The sequence below is a fragment of the Callospermophilus lateralis genome, chromosome 15, assembly GCF_048772815.1.
Source record: "Callospermophilus lateralis isolate mCalLat2 chromosome 15, mCalLat2.hap1, whole genome shotgun sequence".
NCBI classification, from domain to species: domain Eukaryota; kingdom Metazoa; phylum Chordata; class Mammalia; order Rodentia; family Sciuridae; genus Callospermophilus; species Callospermophilus lateralis.
In genome coordinates, this window is record NC_135319.1 from 63,568,584 (window position 1) to 63,595,493 (window position 26,910).

Below are 26,910 nucleotides of genomic sequence, written 5' to 3' on the forward strand. Positions count from 1 at the left end.
GAGAACATTCAAATTACTATAAAATCTAATGAAAATCGACATCACTATTGTCCTTACAGAATACAGTGAATATAAGAGAATACTGTGGATAATTGTGTGGCAAATAATTAGATAACCTAGATGAGATGGAAAAGTTCCTAAAAGAACTATCAAAATCACTTAAGAAAAAATTAGAAAGTATGAAGAAGCCTATATCAACTAAGATATTGAACTAGCCTGCCCCCAAACAAACAAATAAAAATTCTAAGAAAAACCCAGGTTCAGGTACTTTTAGAATTCAAAGGTGAATTCTATTGAATATTTAAAAAGAAATACCAATTATTTGCAAACTCTTTCCCCAAACAGAATAGAGGTGTTATGTACTGAATCTTTGAGTACCCCCAAATTCATATGTTGAAGCCCTAACTCTCAATGGAAGTATTAGGAGGTGGCACAATTAGGTTTAAATGAAACCCTGAAAATGGGGTCCCCAAGGTGAGATTTGTGCTCTTATAAGTGGAAGAGACACCAGAGTTTCCTCTGTTTTCCATGTGAGTATACAAGAAGAAAACATGTGCAAACCAGGAAGAGGATGGATCTTCACCAGAACCTGTTAGCACACTGATCACAGACTCCAAATATCTGTTGTTTAAAATACCCAGACTATGGTATGTTGTCATAGCATCTAGTACTAAGACAGTAATCATAGTACTGAAAGCAAAGAAATTTTAACAGAAGCTAGATACCAATATGTACATTTTGTATTGATAATCAGAGATAAGCATTACTATAGACATAATCAGAAAATTTGCAAGCCAGAAGACAGTAGGATGACATTTTAAAGTGTTGAAGGGAAATTGAAGTCATCTTAAAATTTCATAGTAAAATATCCTTCAAAAATGAATATACAACAGGACCCCAAATGTACAAAGTTACAAGAAATTCACACCAAGTCACATTATTATGAGAATACCTAACATACAGAATAAGGATAGAATTTTAGACTCTGCCAGGAAAAAAAATGTCATATTACATTTAGGAGGAAACCAATTCAGATCTCAGCTGATTTCTCAACCCAGACTGTCAAAGGTAGGAGGTCTTGGAATAATATATACCAAGTTCTGAAAGAAAATGGATGCCATCCAAGATTACTATATCCAGCAAAATTAAGCTTCAGAGTTGAAGATTAAATTAAAACCTTCCAGGATAAACAAAAGTTAAAAGGATTCACAACTAGAAACCTGCACTATATAACATTCTTGGCAATTTTTTTCAATATTTAATTCAAATTAAAAACTGGAAATAAACCAAAATGACTGGGAATACAAACCATATCTCAATAATAACCTTGAACACTAATAACCTAAACTGATCAGTCAAAAGATACAGACTGGCAAATTGGATTAAAAAACAAGACCCAACAATATGCTGTCTCCAAAATACTTCATAGGCAGAGACATACACAGACTGCAGGTGAAAGGATGGGAAAAAACATCACTCACATGGATCATGTAAACAGGCAGGGGGTTTTGTCATGTCAGATGAAGTGGACTTAAGCCAAAGTTAATCAGAAGAAACAAGAAGTATATATCATACTGCTTAAAAGAATTATATGTCAATAAGACATAATAATCATAAATTATTATGCCCCAAACAATGGAGCATCTACATACATCAAACAAACCTCTCTCAATTTCAAGAACCAAATAGACCACAACACAATAATACTGGGTGACTTTAACACACCTCTCTCACCATTGGATAAATCCTCGAAACAAAAACTAAACAAAGAAACTTTAGAACTAAATAGTACAATCAATAACTTACAATTAACAGACATGTAGAGAATATTTTATCCATCCGTGATTGAATACACTTTTTTCTCAGTAGCACACGAATCCTTCTCTAAAATAAACAACATCTTATACCACAAAGCAACTCTTAGCAAATGCAAAAATATAGAGACAATTCTTTGCATTCTATCAGATCATAATGGAATGAAGTTAGAAAACAATGATAAAATAAAAAATAAAAGCTACTCCAACACCTAGAGACTAAGTAATATGTTATTGGATGACAAATGGGTAGCAGAAGAAATCAGGAATGGAATAAAAAAAGATACTTAGAAATAAATAAGAATAGTAACAAAATATATAAAAATTTCTGGGACACTATGAAGGCAGTTCTAAAAGGAAAAATCATTGTATTGAGGTCATTTATTAAAAGAATAGAAAATAGTCAAATAAATAACTTTACATTATATCTCAGTGGCCTAGAAAAAAGAGAACAAATCAACACCAAAATCAGTAGAAGGCAGGAAATAATTAAAATCAGAGCTGAAATCAATCACTGATATTGAAACAAACAAAAATTTTAAAAAATTGAAAAAAAGCCAGTTCTTTGAAAAAATAAATAAAATTGATAAACTCTTAGCCATGCTAACAAAGAGGGAGAAAACTTAAATTATTAAAACATGATAAAGAAGGAAATATCACAATGGACACTATGAAATACAAATGACAGTCAAACTATTTTGAAAATTCATACTCCAATAAAATATAAAATCTTGAAGATACTGACAAATTTCTAGAGATCTATGACTTACCCAAATTGAATCAGGAGGGCATATATAATTTAAACAGATCTATTTCAAGCAGTGAAATAGAAGACTCCAACAAAAAGTCTACCAACTAAGAAAAGCCCAAGACCAGATGAATTCTCAGCTAAGTTCTACAAAATAATTCAAAGAAGAATTAACACCAATCTTCCTCAAATTACTCCATTGCCACAGTCTGGCTGGGCACAATTCAGGAGCCACTTGTCAAAAGAAATGAACTTTATTTTTAGAACACACACACCGCACCATACAGCTCTTCAGGAAAAACCCTCAGAGCCCAACTGCCACCACTGGCTTCCCACAAGCCTCTCAACCTCCCCCACTCCTCCTGCTCTTGAGGCTGATTGGCTGGGTCGTGTGGGTAGAGCCAAAAAAAGTCCTCCAATGAGCAGCTCTGTGTTCTGAAAGGGCGGGGAACCAACCCAATGAGCATCACTGCAGAGGAGCCAATCAGCTGGAAGTTTGCTGGGGCCCCTTCAGCTGTGGCTCTCAACATCTCCCCCTCTCTGTTTAAACAACAAGCATGTGGCTTAGGGACTGTGCCTGCCTTAGGTTGTCCAATACTATATATGGTTCTTACCCATCATCAGATGAGCTGACCTCAAGGCGTCAGCCTCCTGTCTTAGGTTGGTACCATTGCAATTGGATCTTACCCGTCATTGACTACTGGTCCAGCATACAGCCAGACTTGTGGATAGGTCTTTGTACCAGCAGGGAGGGGGGATGAGGTTCTTTGCCTCACCTCTGTTGGCCCCCAAATTTTAGCTGAAGGACCATCACAAGCAAAAGGGAGGAGGATACACCAAGCCAATTGATGGCTCCTTTTGGAAAAATTGTACCACCGATGACACCATCAGCAAAAATACCCCAACACTACCGCAAGTCGCTGCACCAACAGATAGTTCACAATGCATACAAATGAGTTCACAATGCATACAAGTGATACATAGTCCAGGCAAGTTCTGCAAGCAGTTCACTGATAGCTATTGCAGAAGTTGTAGATTGGTTTTATCTTTGTCTTCACCGGCACTGGGATGAAGATAGGAATTCTGGCAATAATGGCTAAAGAAAAAATTATGTAACATTCCAGAAGGCACTAAAAGAAAACAATTTTCTGAACAATTTACATTATCTTGAACAGAATTATTAAATATAATGAAAAGGAAAGGTGAAAGTAAACAAACAGATCTGTTAACCTCCTTTTTTGTTCACGTATTAAAACAATCCTCAACAGCTGTTTACCCAATTTAAATTAAACCATTTAAATCACGTGAATAAAAAAAAAATATTTGGATCCATTTTTTCATGAGCGCTCATCATATATGATATATGGACATACGTACATACAAACATACAACACAAAACACAAGTGTGCACACATAATATAATACATACAACACATAATAGTAAAGGCCTTAAAACTTGTAACAGGTGAAATCTCCATTGCAATATTTAAATACTCTATGGTCAAAAAATAGAACTGATCAGCAAAACATTAACTTAGGTCTGTCTGAGCTCAAAAACCAAAATAGAATTTCATGATGTGGGAAAGGGTAATAATAAAATAGATATTGAAAAAAGCATCCTGGTTCTGTCGCAGATGTAAGAATAGCCAAACTGGAGTTTTGTATATCAGCTGTTATGGATTTGAGCCAAATCATCTTCTTTTTGGTCTGGAGAAATCGCTTTAGTTAATCTTTCTGGAATCCAAATCGGCTGCTGTTCTCCCTGTGGAAACACACAAACAGACCCCCGACTCCAGACAATCACTGGGTCAGAACCTCAGTTAATCTCTCTGGAATCCAAATCGGCTGCTGTTCTCCCTGTGGAAACACAGAAACAGACCCCTGACTCCAGACAATTACTGGGTCAGGACCTTTCCATTGTCCTGTTAGAATATCCTTCCAAAGTACCTTGGGCTTATGTACATTTTTTGGACACAAATGCCTTTCCGCAGCACTAAGTCCTGATGAATCCAAATTTAAAAAGTTTAGAGTAAAAAGGGTTATTTTAAGTTTATCTTTGAGGAATATATACCCCTTCCCAATTCCCTCTTTTTGCTTTAATAAGTACATTTTTAGTTTGATGAGCTCTTTCAACTATGCCTTGTCCCTGTGGATTGTATGGGATTCCTGTTATATGAGTAATGCCAAATGATGAGCAAAATTGTTTAAAAGAGGTAGAAGTATAACCAGGGGCATTATCTGTTTTTAACTGTTTTGGAACGCCCACAGTGGCAAAATTTTGTAAGCAATGAGCTATAATATCTTTAGTTTTTTCTCCAGCATGAAGGGAGCCCATCAAAAATCCAGAAGAAGTATCAACTGTAACATGCAAATATTTTAATTTTCCAAATTCTGGCAAGTGTGTGATGTCCATCTGCCAAATATGGTTAGGTATCAGACCTCTAGGATTGATTAACTTGTGGTAAAAGATTAACTTGTGGTAAAAAGGTCACACAATTTTGACATTGTTTTATTATTTGTCTAGCTTGTTCCTTAGTTATTTTTAAATGCTGTTGTAAAGTATTAGCATTGACATGGAACTTTTTATGAAAATTTGTAGCTTATTCTAGTGTAGAGAAAATATGTATGTCATGTGTAGTTTTATCTGCTAAATCATTGCCCAAACTAAGGGCTCCAGGCAATATTGTATGTGCCCTGATATGTCCTATAAAGAATGGATCTTTTCTGTCCCAGATTAGACTTTGTATAGTGGAAAGCAAAGAGAAAACAGTAGAGGAAGGGGAAATCCTACCAGCATCTTCAAGGGATACTATAGCATTAACTACATACTGACTATCGGAAAATGAATTAAATACAGAATCTTTAAACACCACAAAAGCTTGTAATACTGCATTAAGCTCTACCTTTTGAGCTGATTGTTTGGGTACTAAAAATGTAAAAGTTTGATCAGGTGTAACTATTGCTGCTGTACCATTATTTGACCCATCAGTGAATGTATTTGGAGCATTCATGGTAGGTGTTTTTCTTGTCATTTTTGGAAAAATTACAGGATGCAATGACCAAAAAGACAAGAAAGGATTAGATGGTAAGTGGTTATCAAATGAAACATTAGATTTGCACATGATTATTGCCCATGTTTTTAACTCATTAGCTAACTCATCAATTTGGTCCATAGTATATGGAGTAATAATTTTATTGGGAGAAATTCCAAACACTCCCTTTGCTGCTTTTATTCCTTTGAGTATTAATTGTCCTACAGCCTCAGGATACCTAGTAAGAATAGTGTTAGGAGAATAAGATAAATGTATCCATAATAATGGACCTTCTTGCCAAAATACTCCTGTAGGAATATTTTTTGTTGGTAGTACAATAAATAATAAAGGCAAATTTATATCAGTTCTATCCAAATGCATATCTTCCATATATGTTTCAATGATGTTTAATGCCTTTCTTGCTTCAGGCGTTAACATTCGGGGTGAATTTGGATCTGATGGACCCTTTAGAATATCAAATAAAGGTCCCAACTCTCCTGCTGGTATACCTAGATAAGGCCTCATCCAATTTATGTCTCCTAATAACTTTTGAAAGTCATTAAGTGATTTGAGTTGATCTATTCGTATTTGAATTTTTGGTGGACAGACCATGGTTGAGGATAATAGAACTCCTAAATAATTAATTGGAAAATTTAATTGTACTTTATCTATTGCTATCTCTAGATTATAATTTTGTAATTGTGACATAACATTCTAGCAATGTGTTTTTATCTTTGTGTGCTAATAATACATCATCCATATAGTGAAATATTTGTAGTTCAGGATTTTGATTTCTAAGTGGCTGGATTGCTTTGTTAACATAAGTTTGACACATAGTTTGGCTGTTAGCCATCCCTTGAAGGTCTCTGATCAGGACCTTCATGATTCAGTGCAGGGATAGTAAATGCAAAACGTGGACTATCCTCAGCATGAATTGGAATTGAAAAAAAATAATCTTTAATATCTATAACTAAAACATTCCAGGTTTTTGGCAAAGCAGACAATTGAGGAATCCCTGATTGAGCAGGTCCCATAATAACCATCTCATTATTAATGGCTCTTAAATCTTGCAATAATCTCCTTTTACCAAATTTCTTTTTGATGACAAAAATAGGAGTATTATGGGGAGATACAGAAGGTTGTATATGTCCTTCCACTAATTGTTGTTTGACCTGGTCATGGGCTGCTTGTATCTTTTCTTTAGTCAGGGGCCACTGAGGAACCCATACTGGTCTTTCTGATTTCCAAGTAATTTTTTTTTTTAAGAGAGAGTGAGAGAGAGAGTGAGAATTTTTTAATATTTATTTTTAGTTATTGACGGACACAACATCTTTGTTTGTATGTGGTGCTGAGGATCGAACCTGGGCCACACGCATGCCAGGCGAGTGCGCTACCGCTTGAGCCACATCCCCAGCCCTCCAAGTAATTTTTATTGTCTCAGTGGCCCCTTCTGAAAATCCAACCCATGCCTGTCCGTTCCTTGATCTATTTGTATTGGTGCTGCTATACCTTGTTTTTGTTCTTCTAATCTTTTTCCTTTCCTAAAACCTTGTTTAGCCATATAATAGTGGGTGCATTTTGATTAATGTTATTTGTTAATGTCAAACCTAATTGATCTAGGACATCTCGTCCCCATAAGATGATCCAATACATATGGTTGTATAGTTCCTTCACATCCTTCAGGATCCTTCCAATCTAATACCATTGCACTTCTATGGGGATTAGTCGCCACTCCTAGGCCTTGAAGCGTTTGAGTGGCTTGTTGTAATGGCCAATATTTTGGCCATTCTTGACGAGAGATGATGCTAAGGTCTGTGCCTGTATCCAGTAGCCCATGAAATTCATGTCTTTGAATATTTAGTTTTAGCATGGGGTGAGAATCTAAATTTAAAGAAAGCATAGCCCAATCTACACCTGTGGAGCCTAATCCCTTGGAACCTCTTTCTACAGTATGACAGGAAAATTTATCATGTAGGCTGGGTATTATTAGTAACTGTGCTATTCTATCTCCTGGTGAAATTACTGATATACCCTTTGGAGAACTGGCTATAATTTTTATTTCACCTTCATAATCGGGATCAATTACCCCAGGACTTATCATAAGTCCTTTTAGAGTAGAAGAACTGCATCCCAATAATAAGCCTACTGTTCCTTTGGGAAGAGGTCCTTTCATCCCTGTGTGAATGATTTGAACTCCCATCTCTGGAGTTAGTACTGTTCTGGCAGAGGCGCAGATGTCCAATCCTGCGCTTCCTCTGGTTTGTCTAGTGAGGGATTTAATGGACAATGTGTCCTGGGCACTACCCTGATGGGGTTGCTGGGTTCCTCCAGTGCTCTGTATATTTGTCGTCTTGGGCCCCAGAGCTTTGGGCCCCCCTCTCCATTTTTTGGCAATGAGCCTGATGCCTTTCTCCACGATATCGTAGATAGACACCTGGTCCTTGTTCGTTTTTTGATAATGGAGTACCCTCTATGGTGGTTTGAGAACGGCATTCATTAGCCCAATGTCTCCCTCTATGGCATTGTGGGCAAATACCTGGTATTCTACTCCTTTGATACCTAGTTTTGTTAAACCCTCCTCCTATGGGGCAATTCCTTTTAAAATGTCCTGTTTGTTCACAATTGTAGCATGTTTTTGGCCTGGCATCTAAAACCTGTTGTACTGCAGCTGCCACGACTTGCCCTTTTTCATTAATGTCTCTACATAATTTAATATATGTATTTAAATCTTCATGTTTCCATGGTCTAATGACTTCTCTGCACCAACGATTCGCTTGCTTATAAGCCAGTTGTTTTATTAATGGCATTGCTTGTTCTGTATTCCCCAAAACTCTGGTAGCTGTTTGAATAAGCCTATCTACAAATTCAGCGTAAGGTTCATTAGCTCCTTGAAACAGAAAAGGAGGAAACCTTTCCAAACCCATTGTATGAAGCTGGTATCCATCCTGATACCAAAACCAGACAAAGACACATCAGGGAAAGAAAACTTCAGAACAATATCCTTCATGAACATAGATATAAAAATTCTTAATAAAATTTTGTCAAATTGTATACAAAAATATATTAAAAAGATAGTATACCACAATCAAGTGGGGTTCATCCCAGGGATGCAAGGTGGGTTCAACATAAGAAAATCAATAAATGTAATTCATCACATGAACAGACTTAAAGACAAGAATCATATTATTATATCTATAGATGTAGAAAAAGCATTTGACAAAATATACTAGAAACACTAGGGATACTAAGCACAAACCTCAACATTGTAAAAGCTATGTATGTTCAACCCAAGGTCAACATCATTCTAAATGGAGAAAAATTGAAAGCATTCACTGTAAAAATTAGAACAAGGGGGATGGGGTTGTGCTTAGCTATAGAGTGCTTGCCTAACATGGGTTCAATCCTCAGCATCATGTAAAAATCAGGTATTGTGGCTAACTACAACTAAAAAATAAATGCTTTTTTAAAAAATTAGAACAAGGATGCCCTCTTTTGCCACTTTTATTCAACATCATCCTTGAAACTAGCCAGAGAAATTACAAGAAATTAAAGGGATAAAGATAGGAAAAGAACAACTCAAACTATCCTTATTTGCCAATAACATGATTCTATATTAAAAAAAATTCCCACCATAAAACTTCTAGAACTCATAAAATGAATTCAGCAAAGCAGCAGGATATAAAATCAACACTCATAAATCAATTGCATTCCTTTACATTAGAATTTAGGAAAACAATCCCATTGTGTGTGTGTGTGTATGTATGTATGTATGTGTATATATATATATTTGGGGATCAATCTAAACAAAGAGGTGAAAAACTTGTACAGTGAATCCTACAGAACTCTAAAAAAAAGAAACTGAGGAAGACCTTAGAATATGGGAAGATTTCCAATGCTCTTGGATAAATAGAATTAAAATTGTCAGAATGGACATACTATCAAAAGTGCTATACAGATTTAATGCATTAAAATCTCAATGACATTCTTCATAGAACTAGAAAAGGCAATCATGAAATTCATTTGGAAAAGTAAGAGACCCAGAATAGCCATAGCAATCCTTAGCAAGAAAAGTGAAGCAGGAGGCATCACAATACCTGACCTCAAATTATACTACAGAGCTATAGTAACAAAAATATCATGGTATTGTCACCAAAACAGGCATGTAGACCAATGGTAAAGAATAGAAGACACAGAGACAAACCTACATAAATTCAGTTATCTCATCCTAGACAAAGGCACCAAGAACATACATTGAAGAAAAGATAGCCTCTTCAAGAAATGATGCTGGGAAAACTGGACATCCATATGTAGCAAAATGAAATTAGACTCCTATCTCTCACACTGCACAGCTCAACTCAAAGTGGATCAAGGACTTAGGCATTAGAACAGCAAAGCAGCAGGATACTAGAAGAAAAAGTAGGCCCAAATCTCCAATCATGTTGGCTCAGGAACTGACTTCCTTACCTCCTCAAGTGCAAGAAGTAAAATCAAGAATAAATGTGATAGAATTAAACTAACAAGTTTCTTTACAGCAAAGGAAATGAGAACACAAAGAGAGAGCCTACAGAATGGGAGAAAATGTTTGTCACCTAAACCTCAGATAGAGGATTAATCTCCAAAGTACTCAAAAACTTAACACCAAAAAGACAAATAACCCAATCAAAAATGGGCTAAGGAACTAAACAGACAATTCTCAAGAAGGACTACAAATAGTCAATAAATACAAGGAAAAATGTTTGACATCTCTGGCAATTAGAGAAATGCAAATTAAAACTACACAGAGATTTCCTTTTATCCCAGCCAGAATGGAAATTATTAAGAATACAAGTAAACAATAAATGTTGGTGTGGATGTGGGGGAAAAGGTACATTCATATATTGTTGGTGGGACTGCAAATTGGTTCAACCACTCTGGAAAGCAGAATGGAGATTTTTCAGAACACTTGGAATGGAACCACCATTTGACTAAGTTATCCCACTCCTTGGCATATATCCATGAGACTTAAAATCAGCTTACCACAGTAATGTGGCCACATCAATGTTTATATCAGCTCAATTCACAATAGCTAAGTTATGGAACTAAACTAGATGCCCTTCAACAGATGAATGGATAAAGAGAATGTGGTACATATACAGAATGGAATATTAATCAGCTATAAAGAATGAAATTAAGGCATTTGCCAGTAAATGGATGAAACTGGAGACTATCATGCTAAGTAAAATAAGCTAACCCCCCAAGACCAAATGCTGAATGTTTTCTCTAATATGCAGATGCTGGTTCACAGCAAGAGGTGTGGGGGAAGGTCAAAGAAGAATAGAAGTACTTTGGATTAGACAAAGGGTACTGAAAGGAAAGGAGGGGAAATGGGACAGTCGAATGAATCAGACATTACTATCCTATGTACATATATGACTACATGACCAAGTCTATGTCATATCCAACCAGAAGAATGACAAGTTATACTCCATATATGTATAATATGTCAAAACCCATTCTACTATCATGTATAACTAATAAGAACAAATAAAAAGTACCTCTGAAAATGGGATAAAATTTTGAAATAAAAAATGAAGATATAAAAAATACAATATAACAATTCTGAAATGTGAGCTAACTCATCAGCAGTAACATTGCACTACCTGAAATGTTAAATTTTTCAGGTGGAAGGAACATGATACCAGGTTGATATATGAATCTACACAAAGAAATCAAGAGCACTATTATTCCCTCTCATTGTTTATTTTAAGGAAAATTAGCCATTAAATGCAAATAATAATAATAATAACAAAAACATTACAGAGGTTTTTTTTTTTAACACATAGCAGTAAAATATGCATAATGGCAGTAACACAAATTCAGGAAAGGGGGAATGGAGGTACACTCTTGTATTTGAAGAATGACTGTGAGTAGTCCAAGATGTATGTTGTATACCTATGTTTTAGAAAGCACAGCTGTCAATATTGAAGATAGAATAGATTTTTTTTAAAAAACCCTCAATTCAACAATAGGCAAAAAGGGGGCAAAAGCAAAAAGAGGTGGTAAAATATGGAAAACAAGTAGGAAAATGGAGGATTTAATCATATTAGATTAGAAATGATATAGAATGTGAATTATATAAACACTCTTTAAAAGGCAGAAATTGTCAGAGAGAATAAAAATTATAGATTTCAGAAGCAAAACTAATACTAAGGATCAAGAGGAATATCTCAATGTTAAAGAGATCCATTTATTAGGAAGATACAATCCTAAAGGTATATGCATGTAATAATAAAGCTTCAAAAAACATGAAGCAAGTCAAACTGAATTATAGTAAGAAATCAACAAAACTACAATTAGAATTGAGACATTTACACACTTATCTCTCAGTAATTAAAAAAACTAGCAAAAAAAATATGCACTAAGGACTTGAGAAGAAGACTTGAGCAATATTATCAATCAACTCGAACTAAATGACATTTACAAACTGACATCTATACTCCACCCAAGAAGAGCAGAATGCACCTTTGTTTTTTATAAGTGCGTATGGGAAATCTACTAGATAATTACAAATTTTCAATAAATTTAAGAGAACAAAAAACAGAATTCCATTATAAATCAGTCTTGGAAAAAATATTTGGAAAATTCAAAATCATTTGGAAATTCAACAGCATGTTTCTGATTAGCCAGTAGGTTAAAGAAGAAATCACAAAGGGAATTTCAAAATATTTTAATCTAAATAAAAGTAAGAAAACAATATCAAAATTCTTTGGATGTCATTAAAGCTGTGCTTGGAGTGAAATTTTTCAGCTTTAAATACTGTTATTAGAAAATATTCAAGATTTTGAGGCTGGGATTGTGGCTCAGCAATAGAGTTCTTGCCTAGTGCAAAGCCCTGGGTTCAGTCCTCAGCACAACACAAAAATAAATTTAAAAAAGGAGTTTTTTTTAAAGAAAATAATCAATATTTAAAATCAATTATATAGGCTTCCAACTTTAAAAAGTATATAAAGAAGAGCAAATTATATTCAAAATAAGGAGAAGGAATAAAAAATTAAGTGTCCATGGAAACCAATGAGTAGAAAACAAACAAACAATAGAGAAAATAAATAAAACCCAAACCATATTCTTTGGAAGGATCAATAAAATTGATAAACCTTTAGCTAGACTGACTAAAACAACAAGAAAGCAGATGTTTATTACCAATATCAGGAATGAAAGTGGGAGATTACTATGGTTTTGCCATATCTTAAAAGTATTATATTAGAATATTATCATCTTTATGTGAGTAAATTTGGTATCCTGGTTGAAATAGAGTCTTTGAAACACACAAAGTTAACAAAACACACAGAAGAAACAAAGTCACAATATCCTACATCTATTAAAGAAATTAAATTCATAATTTAAAACCCTCACATAAAGAAAGCTTCAGCCCTGATGTCTTTGTTAGTGAATTCTGTGAAGATATTAGGAAGAGTCAAGTGAAGTAATGCACACCTGCAGTCCCAGCTTCCCAGGGAAGCTGAGGCAGGAGGATTGCAAGTTCAAGGCCAGCAACTTAGTGAGACCCTAATTCAAAATAAAAAATAAAAGGACTGGAAATATAGCTCATTGGCAAAGCATTCATGGGTCCCATCCATAGTACTGATAAAAAGCATTAGGAAAAAATAGTGTCAATATCAACAAAATAATATCAATGCTACATAAATCTTCTCAGAAGAGAAGGGAACATTTTTCTTGTTATCGTATAGGTCCAGTGTTAACACTGATTCTAAAACCTGGCAAAGACATTACAAAAAAAAAAAAAGACTATAGGCCAGTGACTGTTATAAATATATATGAAAAAATCCTGAATACTATATTAGCAAATGAATCTGACTATCTATAGAATGGATGATATATCATGGTTAAGTCAGGTTTACTCCAGAAAAGGAAAATGGAATATTCACAGTACAGATACACACCAAGGGACTTGTATCTAGAAAATACAAAGCATACTTACCACTTGTTAAAAGGGGAAAAAATAATTCTGTTTTTGAAATAGGCAAAATATTTGAAGATACATTTCATGAAAAAAAAAGACATGAAAAGATGTATAATATCAGATACCAGGGGCAGGAAGCAACTGAAATCTCACACATTGTCAGTACAATGGTGCATCCATTTTGGAGACATTTTGGTAGTTTCTTATAAATTCAAATATGCACTTTCCATGTGACCCAGGATTATCATCCCCACATATTTACCAAAGAGGAATGAAAACACATATCCACATAAAGGCTTCTACACAAAATGTTCATACAATTCATCCATTTAGTCCCAAACTGGAAACAACCAAATTCCTATCAATAAATGAATGGAAAAACAAGTTGATGTATAGCCACATGAAGGAATATGATTTAGCAATGAAAAAGAAAAGATGTGATACATGTGAATATATGGGTGATTCTCAAAAACATGCTGACCTTCAAGTCCTGGAGTGTTTTTTCCTAAGTTTCCTCCATTTCCCTTTTTGATGTCATCTAGCATTTTAGAACTTTGGGCATGGGTTAATCCAGTAGTCTCTAGCCTCTTCATTTTCAATTTCGTACTGTCAGAAAGTTTTTCACAAAGCATTACTTCTTTATGTCATCATGAAAACAAACAAAAATAAAATACAACTGGTGTTCATGTTAACATTGAATACAATTCTTTGTAGGCCCAGTCCTTCCTCCAAACCTCAGAAGAATACCTTCCAAGATTTCTTACCAAACCAATAAAATATTTTTTTTCTCATATTAGTAAGTCGACTTGTGAATGTAAGTCTTCTGACTTGTTCTGATAACCTACTCCAGGAGTTGACCTTGACATTTTTTTCTTAGCTTTGCATGATTAAAAACATAATCTGGTTCCCTCTCCAGACTTTTCTCCTTTGGTTAGAGGGACTTCCATTCTTCAGGTAATTCAGGTTTGAAACAATGGAGTCTGTGGATCATCTCTCTCTTCTATCCCCCCATATGCAGACAATTAACTTTTATTTATTTATTCATTACATATTTCTTTTTCATCTATTTCTTTATATAGGACCCCAACCACTATGATAGTTTAGGCCTCTGTCTCCTCACAGTAGGTTCTGTGATAATCTTCAATTTGGTGTTCTATATTTCTAGACTTCCAAGTGGGAGTCTAGAAATATAGAGTTTTGAGTTTTCAGTTATGATAACCTCATTTATCGACTATGTCATAATAGATAGGCATTTGGATATGCTAGTCTCATAAAAACCCTTTAATGTAAATGAGAAACCAAACTCATTGAATAATTTGTTCAAGGTTATAACAGCTGTTGGGGAACAGAACTGGCAGGAATTCTATGTAGGCACCAAAGCCCATTTATATGTAAGAAACAGAAAACAGGTGAGATTTACAACACTCTACATTGGCAGAGGGAGAGGATGATCCATTGCAGTTGAGATGCAGTTTAGAGCATATTGGTAGGTACTATTATTCTCTCTTTCAATTTTTTACTCAAGTGTTTTTCTAATTAGAGGCTATTCTTTTAAGTACAGTATTTACTAGACAAAAGTTCTGCTTTAAATTTTTATAAAATGATAGCTCTGATTAAAATATATTTGGATACCTTCAAGGATACTTCCTTTCATATGCCTGACACACATACTAAGACATCCAGTAAGCTCAGTAATTGTTGGCTGGATGAATGAATACTAGTGCACGCTTTTGAATATTTACAATTTTTCTTTGGTTTTGTTTTAATATTTACAATTCTTAATATGCTCATTGAGCAAACCCATTAGGCAAATTGTCTTATCACCTCCATCTGACAAAGGGAGAAACCAAGTTAACACCATCTGTTGTATGGGTGAAGCTGGGATTAGATTTTATTCCAAAGCTTTGTTCTAAACCACACCAGTTTCTTGTTTCTCATCTAGTGGAGGCATTACTTTCAGGGTTATCCAGGTTTTTAATAGAATAGTAGGCCCATTTTGTTATGTCAAAGTTTAAGAAGAATGTAGAGTAAGGTTCCTTCCTATCTCTGTTGTTCACTTGAACAGACTTGCTTTGTATCTTTGGATCTTTGATCCATGGTTACGCCTCTGGCCCCTGGATTCATGAAAATTGATGAGAGATTTTGTGCATCTACATTAATACATTTTTCTCCTTGGGGCAAATGCCCATACTCTCAGCAGATCCAAAGAATTTTATAACTATTAGAAGATTAAAAACCACAGACATATAGAAAACATTTGAGATTTTTCTTGAAAGATAATCAAGATTATTAAATGCCCCCAAATGTATATAGGTGTATTTATTTGAAGAGTTATCCACAGCTTATTTTTTATCTTTATAAAGGAGATATTGGTTAGGGGACTAGGAATTAATGTTGATTATATGCTAGCTTTTTAAACTCTGTATGATTACCAGAAAGATTTTTTTTTTACAACTTCAAAAATCAAGGCTTAGAGTGGTAAGAGGTAAGCCCAATGATCTGGTGATAAATGGTAGACCTAGGATACCCAGAGGTGTCTGACTCTAAAGCCAATATTGTCCCACCTCGTGGGTAGACACAACCACTAATTGCCCTGGGTATTTGTGTGCAGCTAGCCTCATGGAGCAGGTCCCTTAGTGATTTCATGCAACTCTATCTACAATAGAGGCTGTGTTATGTGTCATTTTAAGGACATTTTGAAGAACAGGAATTCAGTTACACTTTTAGATCATGTCCCAAGTGCTGGTGGCTTTTTTTCTTTTTCTCATTGCTGCATTCTGATCTCTGGGACTCCCTGCCAGGCAAAGCTGACCCAGCTGCATTGACTAACTTACAACATAGTGCAGGCTTCTGATGGCCACAGGCCAAGCCTTCCTATCTCTGTTGTCCACTTGAGTAAACTTGCAGCCTTCCTATTACCACAGCTGCAGTCTGGTTTGCAACATTCTTGAAACAGAAACAGGAACTTGGATGGAGTGTTTCCTTTTTTAGCTTCTACATCATGTACTTCTCCTTGACTAGCATCTCCTTTCCCATCACCTACCTTGCTTGAGAATTTCTCTGTGAACAAACACTTGTTTGTGAAGCCTTTAAAATCACAACCAGGCTTTTGAGATCTCTTGAAGGCTTTTCTTGCCTCCTCCAGAACACACTTGCAGAAGAAGGTTTTAGAGAAGCAGGTAGTGTTGCCCTCCAGTGGACTCTTCTATGCAATTGGGCTGGGGAGGAGACTGGCATGTTGGATTGGGTATTTCTCCCAATGCTGGGATAGAGAGAATTCTTCTGCAGAGAAGGTCTCCTAGGTCTCTCAGCCCCTGCTCCAAGAAATCCAGCTCAGCAGTGCTGAATATCAATCAATTTGAAGTTAGTGTAATCTTACAGCTATGATCCTCCACTTTACTGGGATAGACCACTTGGGGGAGGAAAGTAGGGACCAGGCAGAAGAGGCAGTGATGGAGCCAGGGTCATGGTGGCAGCAGAAGAAATGAATGAGGATTTACTTACACTGAAGAAAGCGGATAAGAACTGACACTTCATACTGTAAGTGGGTTCTTTGCTTTACAATAGATTACCCATTTTCTTTAAGTTGTGAATTGTCCTTTTTAATACATTCTAAATGACTCCACTGTTGACTTAAAAGGGGAAAGAAAACTTCCCATACACAAAATTTCCCCAAACCACACCTATCTGATTTCATTGTAGAAAGTATATATGAATTGTATTAGTTTTCTAGGGCTGCCAAAACAAAGTGCCACAACCCAGGTGGTTTAACAACCCCAGGAATTTGTGATTTTCCAGTTCTCGATGCTTGAAGTCTCCAATCAAGGTGTCAGCAGGGTCAGGCTCCCTTTGAAACCTGTAGGGGGTACTGTCCTTGCTTCTTCTGCAGGTTTGCCAGCAATCTCTGGCACTCCTAGGCTTTAGGTGTGTCACTCCATCCTCCTCATCTGCATGTGGTCTTCTCCTGGGTGTCTCTATGCATATACACAGACAGATTAATGCATATCTCTCTGTGTGTCCAAATCTCTTTTTTTTTTTTAAGAAAGACACCAGTCCCTAGATTAGCCCCTACCTTCTTGACATCACCTTAACATGACTATATCTGTAAAATCCCTGGACACAACTCAACCCATAACGTAGTTATCATGAAAATACGACACTTAAAATTGCCATTATCTTTGTGAGTCTGTGAGTTACTCTGAAGTCATTACCTTCTACCTTTCAAAAACACTTTCAGATACTGTTTTCTTATTCAGTGATCAAGTGTTTCTCATCTAGTTATTAGTCTTAATTAGCTGCTGTATCATCCCAGTGCAGCCTAAACTACACAGTAAAAACGAGGGCTTTGATATGAAAAGTAGAATATATTTCTGGGCTGATGTTGAACCTTGGACATGGCTGCTCACAATGGTACCTTTTATTCCTTTAATGTTCATCAGTATCTGCTTGTCTGCCTTTGTTCTGTGGGATGTTTTCCTTGGAACTGTCTTTTCCATCTACTTTTTCTGTCATTTTACTTTGAACTTCGTATCAAGTTTAGGTTCATTTAATAAGCATGCAGATCAAAGAGGGCATAATTATCTTTAATAAGCAAACCTAACAGCAGAATCCTGGAGAACTTTCAGAAAGTTCATTTCCTTATACATCTACCCTGGTTGGGGGCACATACAAAATGATCCTTGTCTGCACTTAGAAACTCCATACATTACCTATAGTATTTTGTTTTTCTACACATTAAAATTTTAACAAAGACAAAGTTGGCAGACACTGACAATAGACAATTTGGCTACATTTGTGCACTGGCGACCATTGTGGGGCTTAAATTTTCAACATCTTTGTTTTATCCAAGAGCAAAGTTTTCTCATTTTGAAATACAGTGTTCTTGAATGTGGATGTAGCCCAGCACGTGCAAGGTCCTGAGTCTGGTCCCTAGCAACACATCCCCCACACATACATACACAGAAGTACAGTGTTTGTTTCTTGTAAGACTGAAAATACTTTATTCCTATCTCTTTTAAATACATTTAGTTGGAGAATATTAGTAGCATGGTAACTCATCCTCTCCAGGTGTTATTTCCTCAGATCAGGCAAGAGGCGGTCACAAGTACGTGTGAGCATCTTATAAAGGAGTGGATGACGACCTCAACGGCTGCCTTTATCTTCTATTTTATTACTCATGATTCATAATCCAAAATATGAAGTTTTGGTGCTTTTTCTCAAACGGAGAAACTTGGGGGAAATGTCTGAAACAAAGATATTGACCTTCTTCTCCTTTCTTCATGAAACTTTAACTGCATATTTCAGTCTTGTGGAATCTTTTGTGTTGTTCTGACTGTCAATAAGAACCAGGGGACTGTGCTGATGATTCTTGATGATCTCAGCAACACTTCCAAAGTACTAGAGGAAGAAAATATGAACGAGTTAGAATGGGCACTTATGTGAACTTCACGTTCCACTCCTCTCATCTTCTCTCCTTTTCTTAACCGAGTAAAAAGTTATTAGGTCCCGGTCAACATTCTGCCCCCAGAAATGCAGTTTAACAGGGCAGAACCCTTGAGGGTGGCACACTCTGGAATTTCCTGTATTTAGTAAGATGAAAACACACTGGCATCCTCAATTAGTGTAACTTCTTGGGGTAATTACTTCACTGAGTTATGATACAATATTTTAACATCTTGCTTTTTAATTAATGTCAAACATGAAATTATCATACAATATATTTTTATATTCTTGATAAAACAAATTATTATGTCACACAAGTCTTAGATATAGGATGCTGCAGTTTGGATCTTGAATGACTCCCAAAGGTCCATGTGTTAATGGTCTGGTTTTCAGGGTGGTGATTTGGAAGATAATGGAAATTTTAAGAGGTGGAGCCTAGTGGGGGGGCCGTTTTTAGTTCACTGGGTGTACTGTCCTCAAGGGAGGGTATAGGGACTCTGGTCACTTTCTCTCCATTTTTTGTTTCATCAAGCATTCCCACCATGTTCTGTTGCCTTGTTGCAGGTCCAAGCAACAGAGCCAATCATTATAGATTGAAACTTCCAAAACTGTGAGAAAAGTAAATTTTTCTCTTTGTAAGTTGATTATCTCAGGTATTTTGTTATAGTGACAGAAGCTGACTAAAATGCAAAGATCAAAGTAACAAACTAACTTTAGAGTTTAGTATTGGAGAAAGTTATTTCTAGATAAATTTATGGTTTTTTTTCTCTTCAACATGTAAAGAAATCTTTATAAACCCTCATATTTCCATACATGCTTGGCTACTAGAGTTAACTTAGTGCTTAATTTACAATGAAATTTCATGATAGACTCTTACTCTACAGATTGTTTTGCTGTATTTTAATCCCTCTTGTATGTAGGTTTTAATTTAAGGATGTCACAAATTTTGTTGTGAAAAGTTATCAAAGTTTTCAACGTAAGATTAAATAAAATGTAACCCAGACAATGAAATAAAATGCCTTGAGGATACAAGAGTGCTATAAAATAATTTTTAATATTTATTTTTTCATTGTAATTGAACACAACATCTTTATTTTGTTTGTTTATTTTTATGTGGTGCTGAGGATCGAACCCAGGGCTTCTCACGTGCTAGGTGAGCACTTTACCACTGACCTACAACTCCAACCCTAAAATAACTTTTAAAGAGGTAATTATTCAACAGCAGTGCTGATAATTTAGTAATTAATATCAGTTTTTCTCATCATCTCTTAATTTTTTATATAAAGAAAAATATCTAGAATAAAAAAAATTTAGAGCCTTCATTAATTGTTTGAATGACTTCCAAAATCTATATATTGAATAAAGCATTCAGAATATTGGTCAACCTTTTCAAATGAGATACCAGTTGTCTTTTAAATAACTGGCCATTTGAATATTAGGTAAGAGAGGAGAGGGAAATTCAAATACTTTTATTTGAAAGAAAGTTCTTTCTTTCTTTTCAATTATCTGTCCCTCTTGTGATCACCAATGAAATTCTTTTATAATAAATCCCCTAATACAAGCATTCTGTTTGCTTGGCCTAGAAAGCTATTAAGATTAATGCAGTTGGAAATTAAATTTCTAGACTAAAGGGCCAGGAAATAAAATATCATAGCCTCTCTGAAGTGGCTATGATAAGTGAACAGGTGTGTTCTCAACCCAGGAAACACAGAAGAGAACTGCTCCATGAACACTAGCAAGCACCTCATTCTCTCCACCCAGTCCCTGAATATGTTTGAGTACTGTTCTGTTGCAGTGTTGGGGACTGAAATGTTTGCAGTAGGGACCTGCCTTGAGTTGAAATATTTAAAGTAGGGAATGTAATTTAAGCATATTTGTAATTTAATGGAAAGCTGAATTTGGCATATTGTAGTTGCAGTTTTCCCTCAGTTCTGTTTTTTTTTTTTTCTGTTCGCATTGAGTTTATTTGAGATATTTACATAAACACAGAAAAAAAATGTTTGATAACTCAAAAAATCTCATGGCCAAAAAACTAAAGCAGACAGTTGTCAAAACTGTAAAATTACTCAATACTGTATCAACCAACGCCAAAACAACTGCATGGAAAGTTAAACAATTAATAAGTTAGTTATTTATGGACCCCTATGCACAAACACATATACACACACTTCTGAAAAATATATACATACACACGGTCAGTATTATGTAACCTAAATTTTCATTTTCCATTCATATAATCAATATAGAGAGACAGGATTTTCTTATTATAGATAATTTAAGTAAGGGTTTTAATTGACTGTCAGTACATTCAGATGCCATCATAATAATACATACTAATATTTTGACCCAGGGGATGGATATGTTAGGAATGGGGTGAAGTACTGGTCTATTAATTCTGGGATAAGTCAAGAATTTCCTAGCAGAACAAGAGAGCTCACAGCCCCTTCAGAGTCTCAAAATTTATGAGAGAATTTCAGGACCCTTAAGCAGGATAGCTCCTTCACCCAACTTCAAGCCTCACCGAGGAGAGCTGGACCCCAGAGGAGGCTTTAAAATGAAATCCTCCCTCCAAAGTCATTGTTTCCTACCAGGATCACCACTATCTCTTTCCATTGATTGTGATTAAGAAGAATTTTTTAAAATTTGTAAGATAAAATTTTCAGCAAGAATGAAGAGTTTCGTGAATGAAGAAAAGCAGCTAGTTTTGTTAAGCGTTTAACTTATGTTAAATGACAATGCATTTTTTCCCCCTACAACTTAAAATCTGCCACTTAAAAGCCAAGTTTGGTCTTAGTGGTCTCTGAATTAAGAGTTTTGCATTTTATGATTGAGATTTTATTTTAAAACCCAAGCTATAAAAACTCTAGAAGAAACAGGGAACAGCTTTGTGACACTGGATTTGATAATGACACTAAAAAACCCAGGCAGCAAAACCAAAAATTGACAAGACTACATCAGACTTAAAAACGTTTGTTCATCAAAGAGCACAATCAACAAAGTGAAAAGGCAACCTAAGAAATGGGGAAAATATTTGCAAATCATTTATCTGTTAAGAGGTTAATATCATCCAGAATACATAAAGAATCCCTAAAATACAACCACAAAAAGAATGAAATAAGCAGATCAAAACGTAGATTAATGTTTTGAATAGACATTTATCCAAATATGATATACAAGTGGCCAAGAAACATATGAAAAAGATGCATTTAGTAATTATCAGAGAAATACAAATCAAACATACAATGAAATATCACCTCACTTTCATAAGGATGGTACACACACTCACACACACACACACACACACACACACAAACATACACACACTAACAAGGGATGTGAAAAAGTCAAACTTTTGAACAGTGTTGGTGGGATTTAAAAATGGTTTAACTACAATGGAGAAGTGTGGTGATACTTCAAAAAATGAAAAATAGGAGTATGATATGATCCAGCAATCCCTCTTCTGGATGTATACTCACAATAATTAAAAGCAGAGTCACACACAGCCCAAAAGTGAAAAGTGAAAGCAACCCAAGTGTCCCAGTGGAATGAATGGATAAGTAAAATGTGGTGTATATACACAATGAAATACTATGTAGTCTTAAAATATTTCTTAAAAAGGAAGGAAATCCTGTCACATGCTACAACATAGAGGACATTATGCTCAGGGAAATAAGCCAGTCACGAGAAGGCAAATACTATTCGATTTCACTTATATGAGATACCCAAAGTAGTCAAATACATAAACATAGAAAGCATAAGGGTGGCTACCCGAGGCTGGAGGGAGAGGGGAAAAGGGAAGTTGTTTAGTGAATATAGAATTTCAGTTCTACAAGATAAAAAATACATGGAGATCTGTTTCACAACAATGTAAATATAATCAAACCTACTACATTATACTTAAAAATGGCAAATATAGTAAGAGTATATGCTTATGATAAGTATTTTACCACAGTTTTTCTAAAAAGCTGAAGTGAGAATACAAAAGAACTTTTATCTATTTTCCTGCTTATAACTACTCAACCAACAATTCAAGTCATTTATTTAATAAATATTTATCAGGTACTCACTGAAGCCAGTCATTGTATTCTGGTTCTGGAAATAAGTGTACAAGATATGTACATATGGTCTTATCCAGTGGAAAAGACAATTGTGATATTTTCTTACAAGTTCTGAGTTTGGAATGGGTGTGGCTCTTTCTGAAGGAATTTAGACAACAAATATTTCTTAAACTTTGTTTATGTTGTTTTCTCTGCTTAAATTGTTCTCTCTCCACTTTTTTCATTTTTCTCCCTCCAACTATTATTCTTTTTTAAAGTTATTTTTAATTGATTTTATTTTTTAAATACATGACAGCATTACAATTCTTGTTACACATATAGAGCACAATTTTTCATATCTTTATATATAAAGTATGTTCATGCCAATTCATGTCTTTATACATGTATCTTTGTTTTTTTTGCATTGCAATTCTTATTACACATATATACCACAATTTTTTCATATCTCTGTTTGTATATAACACCCAATTTGTGTCTTCATACATGTACTTTGGATAATTATGTCCATCGCATTCCACCACCCTTGCTAATCCTCTGCCTCCTCCCTTTCCCTCCCTCCCCTCTTCCCTATCTAGAATTTATCTAATTCTTCCATGTTCCCCCTCCCTACCCCACTATAGTCAACCTCCTTATATCAGAAGAAACATTCAACATTTGTTTTTTGGGGGGATTGGCTAACTTCACTTAGCATTATCTTCTCCAAGGCCATCCATTTACCTGCAAATGCCATGATTTTATTCTCTTTTATTGCTGAGTAAAATTCCATTGTGTATATATACCATATTTTTTTTTATCCATTCATCCACTGAAGGGCATCTAGGTTGGCTCCACAGTTTAGCTATTGTTAATTGTTCTGCTATAAACATTGTTGTGGCTCCTTGGAAATCTGGGAATGGAACCACCATTTGACCCAGCTATCCCTCTCCTCGGACTATACCCAAAGGACTCAAAAACAGCATACTACAGGGACACATCCAACTATTATTCTATTAATTAAATTCAACCCATCATTTAAGACTAGAATGAGTTTCACCCCCTTTCTAGACCATCTGTAGATTATTCTGACTCATATTTCAGGGCTTATTACAGGAACAGGCCAGCTAAACTGAGATATGCTAAGTTTGGGCTATGGTCCAGGTTAACAGATGTGTTGAAGTTCATGTATGGTTGATATTTAAGACCCATGTGATTTTCTTCCCCATGCTGCAGGCCCATAAGCTAATTCTGGTCCAAGAGCTGTTTCAAATCAAGCTCCCACATCTTTTCTGGCTCCTTCCCTGCTCACCTACCTTGGTACTGGAATTGAGATTCCAGGTCTCAACTTTGCAGGTCTAGACCATGACCTTGATTTTTACAACCTTAATTCTCCATGACATTTTCAACCTTCATTTATACATCTTCTTGGATGAATATCTTAGGTCAGAGTAACCTTCTCTTTTCTGTTTTCTCATAGGAAATACTTCCAAAATAAAGTATTTTATCTTGTTTTCTCTTTATGACATGTAAGCAAGCATAGCTCTAAGCACTCAGAGCCTTGTTCTTCATCTCTAGCAGTTAATACAGTGTGATGTCACTGTGCTCCACGTACGGTTACAGAATGGAAATAAGAGGGAAATTACTGACCTCTTCACCATTTTTCTTTCTGCCCAAAGCATATTGTTTCGTTGCTTCAATAAATCGCACAGGAATATTATATACTCGCTTATTAAAGAATACAACTAGTGTATATGGCTGTTTGGAATCATGGCCAGAACTTTTTCGAATAAGAAATGATCCATCCTGTTTAATAAAAGAAAAGCATAATTATAGTTAGTATTATTTATATTTGTACAGGCTACAATCAATTTATAAAGAATACCTATATTATATTCAAAACATGATTAAATAGCTTTATTTTTTATTATTAATTATTTTATTTTATTTTATTTTATTCCAAGGAAATAGTTCAGTTAAATACAGAAATCTATATCCTGATCAAGGTCAATTCTAGTTTTTTTTTTTTTTTCCAAACAAAAACTTTCTTTTTAAAATTACACATATTTGACTTCCCAAAAATCCTGTGAGATTTCTTTTTTTAAATTATTTTTTAAATTTTGGTTTATTATATATGACAACAGAATGCATTACAATTCATATTACACATATATCAATACTAGCTTTTTGATGTGTTAACTAACATATCATGTTTATAGGCTTTAGAAATGTGTGGAGGAATACATTAAGATAAAACCTAGAGAACATTCCCAAACTAGGAACCACGTCTATAAATTGCATATGAACAGAGTATCAAATGTCATCCAAAAGTAATATAAGAAGAAAACAGAGCCTGGGTATTAAACCTTCTAGCTGATGGAAATTCTCTCCTTTAACATAACTTATTTTAAGCAGAAAAAAACCTATAACACAGTATTCCAATTTTCATTAAATATTTCGTAAATATATAAAATCATAAATTCAAAAATTTAAAGCAAAAAATAAACAAAAAGCAGGAAGAAGAAATGCAACAAGAGTTGATCAAACTCAGGGAAGAATTTGAGGAAAAGGAAAAAATGTATCTCAGAAACAAAGAAAAATTTACCAAGCTGCCCAGGGGCTAAAAAGACCCAAATGAAGATTTAGTTCACAACACTGAAGGTGTGCAAACCACTAAGACATTTAAATAATGAGAGTTACGCAAGGTACGCCAGTAACCCAAACTGCTTAGGAGGCTGAGCAGCAAGATCCCAATACTGAGGTCAGCCTGGGCAACTAAGCAAGCCACTGTTTCAAGGAAAAAAAAAAAAAGAAATTCGCTGAGGATGTAACTCAGTGATAGAGTGCTTGCCCAGCATGTTCAAGGTCCTGGGTTCAATCCCCAGTACTGCAAAAGGAAAAGAAGAGGAAGAAAGAAAAGAAAAAGAAGAAAAAAGAAAAACAATGAGAGTCTAAAATACATGTAATTTGAGACTTTAAGAAAAAAAAAAGAAAAAAAAAAAAAAAAAAGCAAAGCAACAGAACTGCCCTAGTTGAGAAAACGTATTGAATATAAAAGAAAATTCACAATTATATATTGAAAGGACTTCTGTCTACTTGAGAAAATTGACCTGGAACAATCAACTCAGAGACATGTTTTGAATAACACTATTAGACTAAAAAAAAAAAAAAAAAGTTGCAGAATCTTCAAAATAACCTATCAAAGTTTACATAAGGCAAACAACATAATCCAATAGACCAATACTTTAAAAGACTCAGGCTAAGGATTTTATATCCAGCCAAGATTTCCTCCAAGTATCAGGCTATGAACAAAATAGCTTTTTTTTAATTTATTTTTTAATTTTTACAAAATAGCTTTTAATGTGTCAGAACCCGAATAATATAAACACAGTTTTTCCTGAGAATCCAATGCCAATAAGCTTCATCAAACCAGAGGCAATTGGGTGCCACAGAAGGACTGATGGGAAGTATTGATATGTTTGATTGCAGAGGGAGGACTAAACAAGGACAGGGAGGAACGGTATGTAAATGCTGCCTATTCTGACAGAGTAGGAAGTGACATTTTACCCTTGGGTTGTCCAAGCTGTCCACAGTCAGTGTTCCTAAGTGACTAGGGTTAGGCCCTCAAAAATTTATTTCCAGGTTTTCTGACTCATTTGGACATTTGGGCCCAAATTTTTAAACCCACCAATCAATCCCAAACAGCCTGTCACTGCTCATTCCTGAATGGAGCTCAGTCACAGCAAGCTTTCCAGATTCCTCCCTGGAATCCTCCTCTTTGCCATTGTTTGGAGAGCAGTAGAGACTGTGGAACCTTGACATGAAAGGACTGGTAGGAAGGAGGCAGAGGAGCCAGGAGGGATGCTGGAGAGAGGAGACGGAG

The 26,910-nt window shown here is 35.2% G+C and overlaps 1 protein-coding gene across 1 annotated transcript in view; it reads right to left on the minus strand.

Moving 5' to 3' along the window:
* Window positions 1–18,637: 18,637 nt before the first annotated feature.
* The window catches only part of Blnk (B cell linker), a 68,092-nt gene continuing 59,819 nt past the window's right edge, over window positions 18,638–26,910 (minus strand). Inside the window, exons 16-17 of the mRNA XM_076834638.1 lie at window positions 24,678–24,833; window positions 18,638–18,951 (exon numbers count right to left, since the gene is read on the minus strand). Of these exons, the coding sequence (XP_076690753.1) occupies window positions 18,832–18,951; window positions 24,678–24,833 (276 nt within the window). The 3' untranslated portion in view covers window positions 18,638–18,831. The remainder of the gene's footprint in view (window positions 18,952–24,677; window positions 24,834–26,910) is intronic.